Below are 17488 nucleotides of genomic sequence, written 5' to 3'. Positions count from 1 at the left end.
TGGACCACCGCAAGGACGTGATGGAAGCATGTCTCAAGCTGTAATCGGAGAAGGCAACGGTACCCCACTCCAGTACTCTTGCCTGAAAATCCCATGGGCAGAGGAGCCTGGTGGGCTGCAGTCCATGGGGTTGCGAAGAGTCGGAGACAACCCAGTGACTTCACTTTCACTTTTATGCATTGGAGAAGGAAATGGCAACCCACTCCAGTGTTCTTGCCTGGAGAATCCCAGGGACAGCGGAGCCTGGTGGCCTGTCATCTATGGGGTTGCACTGAGTCGGACACGACTGAAGCGACTTAGCAGCAGCAGCAGCAGCAGCAAGCTGCAACAATGCCTGGGAGAGGCAGTCTTCTTGTTTTGCAGCCAAAGGCCTTTACCTGAGGTTCTGTGGTTCACCGTCATATGGATTTATGTCCCAACATACACATATTATGGATGTCGGGGACGCTAAATGAGATCAGAGTGGTGAAAGGCTCTTATGAATTGTTAAGACCAACTGAAAGGTGGGCAGCTTCCCTGGAATATTACAGAAATCCCAGGGCCTCTGCCTTGGGCGAGGCATTTGGTCAGCAGACTGAGTGAGGTTCAAGGGGTCTCGCCTCTTGAGAATGCAGAAGTTAGAAGACCTGGTTCCTTCCCCAGAAACAAGCCAGCTGGCTGGGAGAAGAGGCCAACACGGAGGGAATCCCTAACAAACTCAACTGCTGCAGAGAACACTGTTTACCTGTTTCAATTCTCCAGCCCTCCTATCCTCGGCCAATACAAAGATTTAAAACTAGTAAGTTAATTTTCAAAACTCAAGGTTGTAAAAGCCTGTTCCATGAAGACCAGACACACAGAATTCATTATGATCACACAGTGTAGACTGTGAGTGTGGTCCACATCCAGAAAGGAGTGGTCGGCGCAGACTGGAGGGCAGCAGAAAGCATCACAAAGAAGCTGGTTGTGACAGCGACCTCAGCAGTTAGCTGGGCAGGTGGGGGTGTGGTGGGGAAGAAGTGTATTTTTAGGCTGGACTACCACCGAGAACATAAAACTGGAAATGCAGCATCTATGTGCAGGAGCCGCGCGTACTGAGGACCTATTCTGTACTGACCTGGACGCCAGCCCAGAGCGGAGTGGAGTAAACAAGCCACAGGCCTGGTCCCCACAGGGCACGCGGCACACTCTGTGGCCATAACGCAAAGGGTCCCGCAGAGGGTCACAGAGACCCCAGTGCTGGGCACCGGAGGGCCAGGGCTGCACAGAGGGAATGAGGAAGCAGCACGGTGGAGGAGGGAGCAGCCAGGGCATTCGAGGCAGAGGGAAAGGGACTAAGGTTTGTTGCAGACATGGCGACTGAAGCTGCCTAACGTTGCGGGGTGGGGGGAGGAAGAGGAAAGCCGCACAGAGATCATACAGTCCCTAGGAACTTTCTTTTTAAAAACCTTGGCCCAAAAGCTCCCAAAAAGGCCTGGGCATCTGTACTCAGGGGGAATGGGGGACGCTTGGATTGGGGTCCCCTTGATGACAAAAAGCCAAGGTTGGGGCCACCTGATCCCTTGCCTTGCCGCTGAGAGAGGCCTTCTGGCCCCTGCAGACCAATGTGACCTGCCATTCGCGGGGAGCCCCTTCCTGGCGAGGGAGAGGGTTTCAAAGGGCAGAGCGGTGAACTGTGGGCTCTGGTTTCAGAGTGGGGCGGTGTGGGAGCCCAGGCAGGGTCGGGTTACAGCCTGACTCAGCGCATCTGGAAGTGAGGCCTAGGCTGGAGGTGGGGAGAAGGGTCACCTTGGGAAGGTACAAAGAGGCAGGTTTCACACACAGGATGGAGGGCAGATGAACACACACCAGCTGATGACAGCTAATCAACTGTCTCCCCAGAAACACACACACACGCACGCACGCACGCACGCACGCACGCATGATATTCTCCTGTCAAGAGAATATTCACCCCTGGGGAGACCCAGAAGAGCTCCTGGCTGATGTGGCCACATGACCTGGGTACCTCTCCCTCCAGAATTCCAGCAAGAGGCCAGACTCTGAGGGGCACCCCCTGCACTGAGAGGGGATGAGCCTTGGTGTGACAGGAGAGCACAGAGCGGGCAGAGCACGGGCCCCAGGGCCAGGCTGCCCGGATGCTCGCAGGAGCCTGACTCCACACTTGGTCAGCTGGATGTCCCTGGGCAAGGAGATTAAATCTCCATTTCTTAGCTTCCTCACCTGTAAGGTGCGGACAATAAAACCACCAGACTCACCGGGTCCCGGCGAGCACTGCGTAAGTTACTATCTGCAGAGTGCCTATCGCACCAAGTATTAGCAATCCAGCCAAGGTATGACGCTTGTGGAGAAAAGCAAAACAAAAACCACCGCGATACGCACGAACGTTCAGAGAAGGCACAGCACAAAATGTGCCAGCCTGAAAATGCTGCTCAGAAGGGACTACTCTGAACTCTCACACGGAGAGTGAGAGTGTGTAACCTGACACAATGAAAATCAACTGTAAAATGAAAGTGGAGTCTAAGGGTTGAGGAAAACGTCATCTAACTGCCCGCTGAGGCCCCTGCTCATACAGACTGGGAGGTGCTGCCCAGGTCCAAAGGGCAGCCTGCTCCTCTGCCCACCCCCAAAGGCTGGCCAGGCCCTGCTTTACCTGGTGAATGATTCCAGAGCCAGGCCTCCAGAAGCCCACGCCATACTTGGCACCTGCAGTCGCCAGGAAATTATACACTTCCTGGTTTATGTCCTATTGAGAGAAATCAATAACCAGGGCATTAGAAACAGTTTGCTCATGCCTCCCTCCCTCCACCTCCTCTCCCCTATGACTGAAATGCTGGCACTGGAAAGGCAGGCCCTCTCCTGGAGGCCTTCTACAAATAATTCCCAAAAGGCTTGGATGCTGGCCCGCAAGTCTCGGCCGGCAGGCCCAGGAGTAAGACCAGGAAACAGAGACGGAGCCCAGTTCTGTGACACATGGCCAGGGAGTAGGTCCAGAACAAATCCCTTCCCGCCCCACCCCCCGGGTCTCAGCTTCCTTATCTGTAGAAGGGTCCTTCTGGCACTCCAGTCCTCGGTCAAGGCCAGCAGCGAGGGGGCGGCAAGACACCACAGGACTAACTGGGACATGGTGGGGGGAGGGGAACCATCAGAGGGAAGCAGTGGACGGAGTGGGCCACCCGGTCCCACACGCCTCATGCTGGGTGTTGTTCCTCCTTTGGAGCCTCGGATGCCTTGCCTGTAATGCTGGCTAACGTTTACTGAATGCCCACTATGGAAGTGGTACCACGCCAAAACAAACCCCATTTTACAGACGCAAAAACAGAAACTCAGAGGTCTTGCTCAAGACCCTAGGGTTAAACAGACAAGTCAGAGTTTGAATCCAGGCCTGTCCAGCCAGAGCCCGTCGATACACTGTAATAGGAACAAAGCTACTGCCCTCACAGAGGCTACATCTCAGAACACCTAGACCACTGTCTAACGCGTGCTAGGTGGTCAACACTTGGTAATATGTTTCATGGGCCCCAAATGAAAGACTGTCAGATGGACCATGTTCCCAACGGCAGGTTTCAGCCAAATAGGCAGCAGACGGTAACCAGTATGCCTATAATTCAAAGGCAACTGCCTCAGGGGGAAGGGAAGGCTATCCCAGCACATGGATATGAGGCCAACGTTTAACTGGACAACCAAGCATGTCCCTGGACAAGTGAGACCTCAGGGACAAAAGGGATGGGACCATAGGCAGAGGAAGGACTCACTGTGGGCTCCACTAGGCCCTCTAAGGAACACCCTCAAAGCATGCAGTCCTCTTCATTTACACTTCAGACCAACTGGACTTTCCCAGTGGTCCAGTGTGGCTAAGACTCTACGCTCCCGATGCAGAGGGCCTGGGTTCGACCCCTGGTCAGGGAATTAGATCCCACATACTGCATATAAGATCTGACGCAGCCAAATAAATAAAGATTAGAAGTAATAATAATAATAAAAAAAAACTTCAGACCAACCACACATCCTTCTGAGGGCACGTGTGGTTCCCCTAAGTGAAAGAGTGGCGGATAAAGAGCTTGGGTCCCCAAAGCAGTCTCTTTCTGATTAATAATTAATCCGTTGGTCTCCTCATTTACAAATCAGTCACTGGTATAACTGGTCCCAAGGGCAGGAGGCGGGCGGCTATGGCCGCAGCTGCTCCTGTGTCCATGCGGGGGGTGGGGGGGGGGGCGGGGGAGACAGCCAGGAGGGCATGGAGCGCGCCGCTGTCTGCACCTGACTCAGCCTAGATGCCTCTCTGAGCTCCAACCAGAGGGAACCTTTACAGATACATGGAAATCTGACCACGCTCCTGCCCAGAGGCCTCAAGGCCCTCCTGCTCCTGCTCTGCCCACCTCAGAGCCCCAGGCCCACAGGCCCCTTCCAGCTCCACAAAAGCATCAGCTTTCTTCCAGCCTCAAGGCCTTGAGGAACTCTGCTCTGTCCAGAATCTGTTTCCTCATCTGTCCTGGTCTCAGCTTACATGTTACACGCCCCCCGACTCCACATGTATCTTCCAGGGCCCCACAGGCTTCCTTGAGAACACACGTACAGACTGGCAGTTACCAGTCTGCTGACTGCTTAGCTGCTGTCTCTCTACTGGACTCCCAAGATCCACGTTCATACTGGATCCCAGCACAGTGCCTGGCATAAAATTAACGTTCAATAAACATGGGTGAAGTAAAGCAGGAATTGGGTTCTGAGACCCCAGGACTCTGAATCTCATCTCCAGTAGGTTTTAATCCAGAAAGTCAGGAGAGGGCCGACTTCCGAGGGGGCTGGCCCTCCTGTGGGCGGTCGTGCATCTCTCAGGCTGAAGCTGGGGACCCAGGCCCCAGCACCACAGGACCCCGTCACATTACCAGGTGCCACGGCTGCTGCTACATGGGAACCACGGGCCGGCCAGCTGGACTCTGCTGGCTGAGGGGAGTCGCCGTGCAGCCAGGACAGAGTGAGCGGGTGGGCAGGGGGGCCTGAGTGGGCAGGCTGACCTGCGCCTCTCCCAGGGGTCTGAGAGGCTGGCTGAGCCGCCGACCCTGGGAGCCGGAGCACTCTGCTCTGCACCCGTCGGGCTGCAGCCTTGCCAGCACTCAGCTCCTGCCAACGGCCCCCAAGAGCGGGGCCCACTTCCATGACTGGGTGGAGAGGGTGGAGGCCCAGAACTGGGAGAGACCGCATGTTGCCAACAGTGGGCACACACAAAGGTGCCACAGCAGAGCCTGGAGGAAGGTGCACGAATTCGGCTTCCTAAGAAAGAGAGGGTAAGCCAAGGTGTTCAGTGTGGCAGCCAGCCCCTTCCACCTCATTAAGCAAAACTCACAGACGAAGAAAGCCCACAGGGGTTATCGGTCAGTGGGAGCTGGGAGAAGGGTCTGGCCCTAGCCTCACCCCCGTGCAGCTGTGGGACTGCACACAACTTGGACGCCTCAAGTTTACCAACAGCGACACTGTTCACCCACCTCCCTGCCGAGGTCCCCAGGGCCCTGGGAAGAACACGAGAGATGACTCTCCAGGGCAACTGGAGACAAGGATCAGAACCTGCACAATTTCCCTCATACTCTGTTTTATTACAGAAAAAGGACCTGAGAAGAGTACCTTTAGTATGGTTAAGACTGGGGATGATTTTTGTTTTCTCTAGGTGTTCTCAGTATTTTCTAACATCTTCACAAAGAGCAAGTGGTGTTCTTAGAGGAGGAAGAGAACAAGACTAAACCAGAGCCCCTTAGACCTGGGGGGCGGTGCCTCCCACCCTGCGTCACCCCCACCGCCCGCCTCCGCAGCCCTCCAGCTCACCTTGGCCCGGCGCAGGTCCTTCTCCCCGCCGAGCTGGGCCTCGATCAGATGGTCGCAGTGGATGGTGGACGGCACGGCCACCCTAGGCAGGCCGCTGCTGATGAACTGCAGCATGGCCATCTGGGCCGTGGCGTCCTGCATGGCCACGCGGTCAGGCCGCAGCCGCAGGTACGTCTTGCCCCGCTCGATCTCCTGGTTGGCCGGGTCATCCAGGTGTCCATACACAATCTTCTCTGAGAGGGTCAGAGGCCGGTTCAGCCTGGCAGGAGAAGTGGGGGCTTGCCTGGTTCCGGCTGCACGATCCTGTCTGCCCACAGCCAGGCCCTCTCAAGTACAAGGCAACCTCGATGGCGGCCAGGGAGGGTACCCTGCGTCCAAGGTGGAAACGAACCAGTACCCCCAGCACACAGCACAGCGCCTGGTGCTGTGTCCAAAATCACTTGAGGAATAACACCACCACAAGAGGGGGAGGGTTTTCTTTTTTCCCTAAAGGATATTTACTTTCCCATGCGTATTAAAATCCTATTATCTGATGAGCACTTTTTCATCTATGTCTCATGGTTTAATCCTTACTGTAGCCTCGTTGTTAGTAAAACGACCTAGAGTTAATGGAGACTCAGAGGAGTGATGTTCAAAGCTCAGGTTCGCAGGAGGAGTCTCACCCTGGATCCTCTGCATCTCTTGGGCCACGGCCACCTTCCCCGTGGAGCTGGCCCACCGGGACACAGAGAATCCACCCAGCGACGCCCTCACCCCATCCTCCCCTCCCTGCACCCACAACCCTCCACCTTAGGTGGTGGAGGCCTCATCACCCTATTATACAAAAGCCTTCCCCATCAGCCCCGCTTGCTCTCACCCCACTAAGACGGGTGAGGCTGCCAGCTCTCAGAACAGAAACTGATGCCAGCCTCACGAGACCCTGTTCCTAGACCTTGTTTCCCTGTGGGGCCCACCCCTCCCTTCCCGTCAGGGCCCCTGGGGAGGTCCAGCTGCCTTCTCGTTACAGCCTCCCCGCTGCACTCTAAGCTCCCTCCGTGGGGGCCACCTCTCACCAACCCCCACTGCCTCTCAGCATAGCCCATCTGCCTGGACCTCACACTCTGCCTTCCGCCACTCGCAAAGCTTAAGCCAAATCCAAGGCCTCCTCAAAAGGGCAGAGTTCCAGTCATACCCAACGAACCACACACACACACACAACACTGGACTCAGAGTCAGAGGCTCTGGGTTTAGACCTGACCCTATTACTAAACCCACTGTGTAACCAGATAAGCCAGGGAGCTCACCAGTCCATCTCTAAAGTCCAGGGCTGGTACTGGAAACAGATAACAGAGCTTATACAGCACGCGTTTTTTAAACAGCTTCACCAAGGTATAACTGGTGCGGAACAGACTGCACATATTTAAGTGCACAACTGATCAATTCTGACATATGAATATACCCATGAAATCGTCACCACGCCGAGACAACGCACACACCCACCAGCCCGAAGTCTCCTCTTTCCCCTTTATGACCCCTCCCTCCTGCCCCCATCCCCCGGCAACCACTGATCTGCTTTCTGTCCTAGTTTCTTCCTGGCGCTTTCAGTGCTCAGGGCAGTGCTGGTCTACATATATCTATACTTGGATGTACAGAAGTCACTTTATTCTCCCAACACAGAGGAGCAAGGTGAGGCCCAGTGAAGCGGAGAACCCTGACCCTGGTCATGAGGTAGCAAGGGGCCGAGCTGGAAGGCAAGGAGCCACCGTGGCCTTACACTGTCTTCTCAATAACACCTGGAAACTCAGGGTCCAGCCCGGCTTGTAGCCAGGGCTCCACAACTATCCTCACTGCTACTGCTGTTACCAACACGACTCTGCGGGGAAGCAAAGACAGCCCCTTCTGCTGGCCTGGGTTCCAGCCCCTCATCCCCAAGCGGGCTTCACCCCTTGAGAGCAAAGGCTCCCTAGGCCGCTGGTTTTGTGGGCAACAGCAGAGCAACCGCCAATTCTGAAAGCCTCTCAGCTCTGCTGTCATGAGAACTTGAATAAAAATAGGCCTGGCCTGGAGTACAGCCTGCCCCCTTTAGTGGAGCGTCTCGCTGGCTGGTGAGGAGGCAGTGACTCACTGCGCAGAGCAGGGCCCCTCTTCCTGCGTCCCAGGGGCGACGAAAAATAGCACACGGGCTTTCAAACCAAAGACCTTGACAGCAAATGCCTGAAGCTGTATAAAAAAGCTAGGGACGAGTTCATCACCACATTTCTGTGGGGATTAAGTGAGGACGGCAAAACGGATCCTCAAAGTCCATCTGTCACCCAGCTTCACTGAATGACAGAGACTCGGTTCCCAGGAACAGAATCAGGCTCCTCTGTCATGGGGTGGAGTCGTCCCCAGGCAGGCCCCCTGGCCCTCTAAAACACCCTCACATCTATCCTAATCCTTTAGCATCTTTCTAGAATGGCTCCACTTTAGCCTTCTTTCTTCTGTGGAAGGGTCTCTCCACTGTGCCACCACTGACAGTTTGGGCCAGATGATTCTTTATTGCAGGGGCTGTCTTCCATACTGCAGGGTATCTGACCGTATTATTGGCCTCTATCCACTAGATAACAGTCAACCACCATCCCACCCCGGGTTAGGACAACCTACAATGTCTCCGGACATTGCTAAATTTCCCTGGGAGACAAAAATAAACCCCTCACCCCCACCCTCAATGAGAACCACTTCTCTATGACAACAATGAAAATGGAACATCCCTAGTCTATACTAATCTGGAAAATGCCCAAAGTTATTGATTGGACTTTTCTGGCTGGTGCAAGGTTGGAATAAAAAGGCAAAGGAAAAATTTTAAGGGGAGAGTTAATTTCACTGATAGAAATTAAAACCAAAAAAATTTAAACAAAAATTTAAACCAAAACAAAAAAATTTTAAAACCAAAATTTAAATCAAAGTTTTTTGATTAACTTTTTGAAGCAAAGACAAAATGGTAAAGACTCTTTTGTCAAGGTATGTGAAAGCAAGCTTCTGTGTTACTTCTCCCAAGCAGGGGGAGGTGTTTTTGCAGACTAAAGGAAAATCCATTCTTTTTCCACTGAGCTGTGATCTGAGAGCTCCAAGAATAAATAAAATAGCGTTTTCTGGGGAAAAAGTACTTGTACAAGGTTGCAGAGTGATGAGGACAGTGGCTTCAACCCTGGGTGCACATCAGAACCAACCGGGAAAGCGGCCAACACTCCTCACAGTCTGATGTCCACTCAGTCACCTGGGGCTCCTGTGAAAACCGCAGATTCTCACTCAGTGGGTCTGGGGCAGGGCCTGAGGTTCTCTACGTCTAACAAGCCCCCAGGCCTGCTTGCTGGTACCGACGCTGCTGATCCACGAGCCACATTTTGAGTAGTTAAGTTCATACCACCTGAATCAGATGAACACCCTTGATGGACATGAATAGGTCCTTACTGTAATTAGATGATACTATGCTGGAGGCTGTTGGAGATAAAGACTAAGATAGTCCCTGACCCTTAAAATGGAGGTGAGGACACCAGTAAGGCGGAAGCAAATGCCAACGGGGAGCACGTGTGGCACAGTGGCCAGAGCACTGGGTGTGGCCCAGTCCACCTAAGCCCGCTCGCCGGCTCTGAGCGGGAATTCTGTGTCCGCTCATGTTGGCTCCCTCGTGCTGCCAGGGCCATGCCACCTGCCAGGCGGGCGCGCAGCTCTGTCTGTAGGGGTTCAAGCTCCAGAAGCAGTGCTGCCTGCCATGCAGGACCAGCCCCGACCCCTCCTCTTGCAGGATCTCATCCATCTCCCCTCCTGAGCCGGCATCCAGCCCAGAACCTGGCACTCAGAACAGCAGAGCAAGACAGCTGCCACTTCACTACATGGGCAAAGAGAGGTCCAGAAAACAGGGATGCTCAAGTGCCCATCTGAGCTTCCTTCTGAGTCTCAAGGTTGAGCTCTCCCCCGAGCTGATGGACCAAAGAGGAAATATAGTAATTCTGAAGTCCCTGGACCTGGCAGACCCCAGAGGAATGGCCCAGAGCCAGTTGTCTGTCTTGGAAAGGGTAGCTGGGACATTCAGGCCACAGCACCAAAGAGGGCCTGAGATCTTCTCTAGGGCCCACATCTCCAGGCTTCTCCTTGGCAGAGAGGGTGGAAGGCCCACCAGTGATCCGGAACACCCTTCCGCAGCAGGGACCACTATGCCCTCAACGCCTAGATCCTGCCACCATCCTCCTCCGCCAAGCACCTCCTACACTGTCTGAGAGGGGCAAGAAACACCAGAAACACCAACCCCTCTAACAGTCTCCACAGCTCGCCCTGCAGCCTTACCGTTTGCGGACAATGTTAATGTTCTTCTCGAGCAGGTCATAGCGGATGTACTCATTGGGTTCAAAGTGGCTCATGGCCACCTTGGCCCGCTGGCACAGGACTGAGGCCACATGGTACTGCCGTGCACCCAGGGCTTTCTGCAAGAAGACAACAGTGACTGTCAGCAGAGCATTTAAGGCGCTGCACCCCAAAGGACGGCGCAGAATGGTGAAAACAGCAAGCAATTACAGTGTCAAGAGCTGTTCAGTGAGTGCAGCCTGTTTCCTCGCCTGAGCACAGAATGATAAAGCAGCCACCAGGAACACAGCCTGTGGTAGGAGAGAGTGCAAGGGATTTATAGTTACGATGGCTCTTTATAGTCACATGGTCAAGTTCTATCCACCTGAGAAAACCCTCCATCATCTGAGGGCCAGAAGAGATGGGCCACGAGGGCAAAGCAGCTGTAGTGATCACACAGCTGCCACCGGCAAGGCAGAGCGCGAACGCGTGCAGAGGCTCTCACTGAGCTCTAAAGCACCACCCAGAGTCCCTGCTGTCCTACCTGCTCTCTAAGTCCGGGGGACTTTGTCTTATTTATCTCTATCTGGACTACTCGGCACATTAGAGACTGAATAACAGCTGAACTGATGGAAAAATTAGTGAGGAAAACCTGCACATGAGCTTTGGATGGCTCCTCCCTCCCTGAGATGGCGGTGGCTAACCCTGCTCCCCTGGCACGTGCAGCAGACTTACAGCTGGCCAGAACGCGGCACAATGCTGCTACGGGGCCTGAGACCTGGCCATAAAAGGGTAGCTTCCGCCCGGCTCTCTCTGATTGCTCTAGGGCAAGACACCACTGCAGCGAAAACATCTAGGCAGTCCTGAGAGAGGCCCGCCTAGAGAGGAACTAGACCACCTGCCAAAACCCAGCATGACCTTGCTAGGCAGGTAAGCACGCCATCTGTAAGCAGGTGAAGAGCTCCAGCCAAAGCACAAGCCACAGACAACCAGGGGCCTGGCCAGCAATCTGGACCACAATTACTGAGTGAGTCAGAGCCAGAACAACCCAGCCAAGATGCTCCCAAATTCCTGGCCCACAGGAACTAGGAGCGAGAAGTGTTTACTGTTGTTTGAATCCTCCAAGTTTGGGAGAAACAACTTATTAATGCAGCAGCAGATGAATGATTGTTAAGTTGTCAGGTCTGTGTTAGTTCATTTTAAACTGGATGACAAACTTCACAGAGTGCACTATGACCAAGGAAGAATCAATGAATCCAATGAAGCGACAGAGGGAAAGAACAGTGGAGCTCCGGGTCTAGCAGCTCACACCCTGGGCAAGCAAAGAGGCAAAGCTCAGGCCACCGCCCCTTTGACACCAAACCCTGCTGACCTCAGTATCTGAACCCCTACGAGTGTGTAGCGGCCGCTCCCTGTGCAGGTCACCCAGTGAGGAGAGCAGACCCCGTTGGGAAACAGCACACCCCCCACCCAGCACAGCAGGAGCGGCCTCCCAATGCAGACTTCAGGCCCACCTGCCCTCCAGCTCAAAATCCACCAGGGACTCTACTGCCTGCCCTTCTTCTATTGGGTGAAGATCCCGCCAATCAAAGGGCTTTTTTTTCGGAGGGGGTAGTACATCCTGTGGGATCTTGGTCCCCTGACCAAGGAGCGAACCATGTCCCCTGCAGGGGAAGCATGGAGTCCTAACCACTGGACGGCCAGCAAAGCTGTGCAGAGCTCTACCTTGATCTTTTTTTTCCTTGAGGTTAATCTGTGCCTTTATCTGCCAGTACAATTTAACTACAGTAGCCTGCAAACTTTTTTGATCTAAAAAGTACATTTTATATCACTGTCCAACAAATACACAAATACGTATAATACATACACATATATAACAGCGAAACAAAGGTTTTGACAAATCGTCTATCCTAAGTCATTTTAAGTTTTTTCCTTTTTAACCAAGGATGAACTGTGTAACACATCAAGTCCCCAGTTCATCTGAGGGTCCACTTTAATGAAGTGAACAGTGGTGTACATTCTGTGCGTCTGGACAAAAATACGAGGACATCCATCTGCCATTACTGCTGCTACTTTGTCATACAAAGTATTTACAGCCACCCCTGTGCTGTCATACATAGGGTTTCCACAGCTCATAAAAACTTTTGTACTGTACATCCATCTCCCTTCTGCCCCCAAATTCCTAGCAACCACTGACCTTTTAATTGCCTCCATAGTTTTGCCTTTTCCAGAATACCATATAGTTGGAATCTATCTTTCTTCTTTTCCTTGAAAAGGGAGGTTCAAGCCTTTAACCTCTCATGGCCCAACCATGCATGGACCGGACACGCTCTAGGTGGCAAACCCCCCCACCGCAACCAATCACTGTAGCTTTCTAAGCGAAACTGAGCCTTGTTCCACAGGTCCTGCCAGTAGCCACGTGGCGGTACAGGGGGACACGTGTTGGGTGTTTGTTTACAGGAAGGTCACAAGTTTTGTGCCCCTTGTCACAATAACCCAGATTCCTGTTTGGTGTGTTATCAGTTCAGTTCAGTTCAGTCGCTCAGTCGTGTCTAACTCTTTGCGACCCCATGAATCACAGCACGCCAGGCCTCCCTGTCCATCACCAACTCCCGGAGTTCACTCAGACTCATGTCCATTGAGTCAGTGATGCCATCCAGCCATCTCATCCTCTGTCGTCCCCTTCTCCTCCTGCCCACAATCCCTCCCAGCATCAGAGTCTTTTCCAGTGAGTTAACTCTTTGCATGAGGTGGCCAAAGTACTGGAGTTTCAGCTTCAGCGTCATTCCTCCAAAGAAATCCCAGGGCTGATCTCCTTCAGAATGGACTGGTTGGATCTCCTTGCAGTCCAAGGGACTCTCAAGAGTCTTCTCCAACACCACAGTTCAAAAGCATCAGTTCTTCGGCGCTCAGCCTTCTTCACAGTCCAACTCTCACATCCATACATGACCGCAGGAAAAACCATAGCCTTGACTAGATGGACCTTTGTTGGCAAAGTAATGTCTCTGCTTTTCAATATGCTATCTAGGTTGGTCATAACTTTTCTTCCAAGGAGTAAGCGTCTTTTAATTTCACGGTGTGTTATAAATATATCTTAACCTTGACTTAATTTCAGCACCGGTTTCTATCCACCTCTAGCCCCTTGTGGTCTACAGGAGTTCGGGTCAGTCACCCCAGGTCTGATAGGCTGGCCTTCCCAGTGGACGTCAGCCACACACACAGTAGGCACAACTCTCAGGCTGTTCATTCAAGTCTCAGTGCAAATGTGACCCATTCCAGGGCAGGCTCCCCAGGGTGGACATTTGGTCAGGCCAACCTATTTAGTGACAGTCCCCAGGTCTTCAACCCACAATAATAATAACCACCTGACTGAAATGTCACTAAGCCATCACTTATGTTTCATGGTTAGGGACAGCCGGACTGACCTGTCAATTGTCCTACAGAAATCAACACTTGCACTCACTGTTTTACTAATCTACTAACTGCAACAAAAAAGTAAAAGGATGTTATTAGCTTGGCTGTAAGACTGTAAGCAATTCACTCTATTCCTCCAGGCCTCAGCTTTTCAAAGGGTGAAACCTCAGACGTGCTCCCTGCTTCAGAGCTGAGCTGAGAGGTTTGAAGTGTATGAAGTGTCACGTGTAACTCTGAAGAGGCTGACCTCAAGGGCAAAGACACCATGTATCATTCATTCACAGACCACGTATATCTCACATGTAAAATGAACACTAGGCTATGGGTGATCTTAGAATAAAAATAAGAATAGGGACATTCCTGGAGGTCCAGTGGCTAAGACTCCCAGCTCCCAATGAAGGAGACCTGGGTTTGATCCCTGGTCAGGGAATGAGATCTCCCTTGCCACAAGGATGATCAAAGATCCCACGTGCAGCATTAAAGACTCAACACAGCCAAGTAAATAAAAAATAAATATCAAAATTGATGGGGAAAAAAAAAAACCCAAACCCAGTCATTACTTATTTGGTACCTGCTCTATGCCACCAGGCATTTTCTGTGTCTGATTTTGTGTGAGATGATTGTTATTCCCACCTTACAGATGTGGAAACTGAAGGTCAAAGAGGTTAAGTCACAAGTCCGACACGTGAAAGCAGTGAATCCAGGATGCAAGCACGGACCTGTTTCTTTTAAGATGAGCCAATTCCCCTGGATTCTGCTGCCCTCTTGCCCCACAGAGCCTATCCTTTCCCATTTGAAGGCAGCCTGGTGTGATGGTTCAGATACAAAACCTATAGTCACACCGCCCAATCCAGCACCACCAAACTGCTGTGACCCTGGGTAAGTTACTTAGCCTCACCAAGCTTTAGCTTCCCCATAGAGAAAATGGGAGATAAATGTTGGCATTAACTTTAAATGAAACAATCTAAGTGCTTGGCACAGAGTGTGTTCATAGAATACGTGTCCACTGTATTCTTTTCCTTCATGGAGGAGACAGACACGAAATTAGATAAGGTTGTGCTCCTTTTCTGGATTCTGGCGGAAGAAGCATGCCTCTTATTTTGCTTACTGCAAACACAGCTTTTGGGTGATCAGCATTTTTCAGAAGCCTTAGCTCATGTGGACCTTTGACATCCCTGACCCTCTTCTGTCTGTCTTGGTATTCCGGCTGTCTTAGTATCTCTCCTTAGTTATTTGCCCTCCTTCCAACTCTGGCCAAGACATTCTGAAAATCTAAGTTGAGGTCTATAGGTCCATCTCTTCTGTCTCTCCTCCAGACAACTTGCAATTTGTTAGAATTTGCCTTGGAAAGTCTCCCATCCTTCTGAAATCCCTTCTACTTATGGGGTCCTGGCAGTGAGACCTCATCTATTTGGTCTCTGAGTAACTCAGAATTTGCTTTCCTCCAGGGTAGTAAACACACTGAACTTCCTTACCCAGTACAAACCCCAAACGGCTCTGCCACTGGGCCTTTGCACATGCTGTTTCTTTTGCTTAGAAAGCTCTGTCCATCCCTTCCCAATCTGCACTTCATGTAGGTAATTTCCATTCATCCTTCAAGTTCCAAACTAGCTTCACTTTCTTAGGGAAACTTCTTGAACTCTCAATCCAAGCAGTCTCCTCTCATATATGCCCATTTACTACTTTCTAACATTCGTTTGTGAGATGCTATCTGTCTCCACTACTCTGTAAGATCCACTAAGGGAGAGACTGTCTCTGTGTCTTCATAATAAAATTCCCCATATGACTGAACACCAGGTCTGACACACAGGAGGTGTTACATAAACATTCGTTAATTAAACCAAAGGATTTTTTTTTAACTTTACCAACCAGTTCTTCCTTATTGAACAAGGTTGAATACAGAGCAAGTTCGGTTAACCTTGTAACAGCAAACAGTTAAGAAGACAAATTAATAATTTACCAGTCTCAGATGCTTTTGGTTAGATTGTAAACAGGCTGAACATTTCTGAAAGACAATTAGGCGCTACCTATTAAAATGTGAAATGTCTCTATCTTATGACTAACTTTTCTTCTTCTTCCAGGAAGCTATCTCATAAAAACACTCATTTGAAAGAACACAGAGACTGGCAGGAACATTCTCTACATCACTGTTTCTAAAAGAACAACCTAATTGTACAAAAATAGGGCACTGGTTGAATAAATTCTGGTCTACCCATGAAGGAAAGCCATTCTACAGCTGTTTAAAAGGAACAAGGTAATGGTGGTGGTCTTACAACATTGTGAATGTAGTTAATGCCACTGGACACTTGAAAATGTTTTAAAATGTCAAATTTTATACGTATTTTACCATAATTTTAAAAAGGAAGTAGATCTACTTTTATTGGCAGGAAAAAAATTTCCATGACATTAGGTGAAAATAATTGGCAAAATAGTACTATGGTATGGGCCCATTTCTGTATAATAATAGTAATTAACAAATGTAAATATGCTCGGAAAAAAAAAAACTGGTAAGATCTGCTCAGATTGATTGTTCACAGCAATTATCTGCAGAGATTAGAATTATGGGCACTTTTATGTTCTAGGCTAAGTATTTCCAAATGCTACACATGTGAGCTCTTTTTGTAATCGGGGGAAAAAATGGACGGGACAAATCACTGAAGGAAAAGCACGTTTACTGTGGTACAGCATACACAGCAAGATCAGGGAGGAGCATCTGGGCAACAATCAAAAGCATCCTAGTTTTTTAAAATGTGCAAACCCCTGGTTTCAGCAAGTTAACTTACAGGAATTTATCACTACTAAGGAAAAGGGGGGAAAAAAACGTACCTTCACACTACAGGGACCTGGTTACCACCACCTTAACCCAGAGTCCAAAGGGCGTCAGCAATAGCAAGACCGCCTTGTTTGTGCCTTCCACTCAGACAGCACCACCTGGGAAGAGTCCCTGCCAACAAATATTCAACTGAACTGAAGAAAGCTTTGGGACCTGACTTCCAGTTTAAGAGAAATGCAGGGAATAAAAGAATAATCAGTTACATCCAGAGTGTGGACAGTCTACAAGAAACTGGCCTGGTCTCCTCCCGAAGTCAATGTCATAGAGGAAAACGGGGGGTGTGTGTGTGTGAGGGGGCAGGAGGGACTGTTCTAAGTTAAGAGAGACTACAAAGGCCATGTCAGTACAGTGCAATTTTTTTTTTTAATTAGATTTTGATGTGGAAAGAGAAAGAAACCAAAGATACTTTTGGGAGAAGTAAAGAAAGCAAATAAGGCAAAATGTTGGTAACTTTTGACTCTGGACAGTAGGTATATAGGTATCCTTTGTACTGTTTTCTGTATTTCCTTACATGTAAAAAGTCATGACAAATACAGTACTGTAAAGTAAAAAAAAAAAAATTTAAATTAAAAAAAAGTCATGACAAAAAAATCTTTTAAATAAGGCATCAAGTACAGTTAAATCCATGTGCTAGATATAACAGCCTAAATTTCCTCTTGGTTTTTCTGTATTTGCCAAGTTTTCTACAAAAGATTCTTTTTGTAATACTTCTTATAATTAGAAAGAATATAGACAGCATTAGTTTTTAATTAAATCAAAACCAAAGAAATACTCTTATAGACTGCTTGCAAGCAAACTATTGATAATTCAATCTTTTCATAAAGCAGTTTGTCAATAAGATGCCCACGGGCTCATCCATACGTCTGACCCAGTAATTCTGTATCTGAGGCTCTATCCTCAAGAAATAATTCTAAATATATAAAGGCAATGAACATTATAAAAAACTGTTTGGATTAAGATGGAAAATTATTTTCTCCTATAATTCCCCAAATTCTATCAAGGTGATACTGTTTTCAGACGGTATAGAAAAAAACCAAAGTTCCCTAGTATCATTATATTTTTGTCCTTGAACCTCAATTCTGAAATCCAACATCTGGGGAAGGTACCAAGCTCAGAGTGCCCACCCTGTGGGTCACTTCCCTGTGTGTG

General features: G+C 50.1%; 1 protein-coding gene and 1 pseudogene across 1 annotated transcript in view; both read right to left on the bottom strand.

Moving 5' to 3' along the window:
* ACO2 (aconitase 2) overlaps positions 1–17488 on the bottom strand; it is a 46557-nt gene that overhangs the window by 11785 nt on the left and 17284 nt on the right. The window contains exons 2-4 of the mRNA XM_068971713.1: positions 10096–10232; positions 5794–6052; positions 2630–2722 (exon numbers count right to left, since the gene is read on the bottom strand). Of these exons, the coding sequence (XP_068827814.1) occupies positions 2630–2722; positions 5794–6052; positions 10096–10232 (489 nt within the window). The remainder of the gene's footprint in view (positions 1–2629; positions 2723–5793; positions 6053–10095; positions 10233–17488) is intronic.
* Positions 12530–12681, bottom strand: LOC138079434 (small nucleolar RNA SNORA11; annotated as a pseudogene).

This window comes from Capricornis sumatraensis, chromosome 4 (genome assembly GCF_032405125.1).
Source record: "Capricornis sumatraensis isolate serow.1 chromosome 4, serow.2, whole genome shotgun sequence".
In the NCBI taxonomy this organism is placed as follows: domain Eukaryota; kingdom Metazoa; phylum Chordata; class Mammalia; order Artiodactyla; family Bovidae; genus Capricornis; species Capricornis sumatraensis.
Note: the sequence above shows the minus strand (reverse complement) of the source record. Positions and strands in the feature narration are given on the sequence as shown.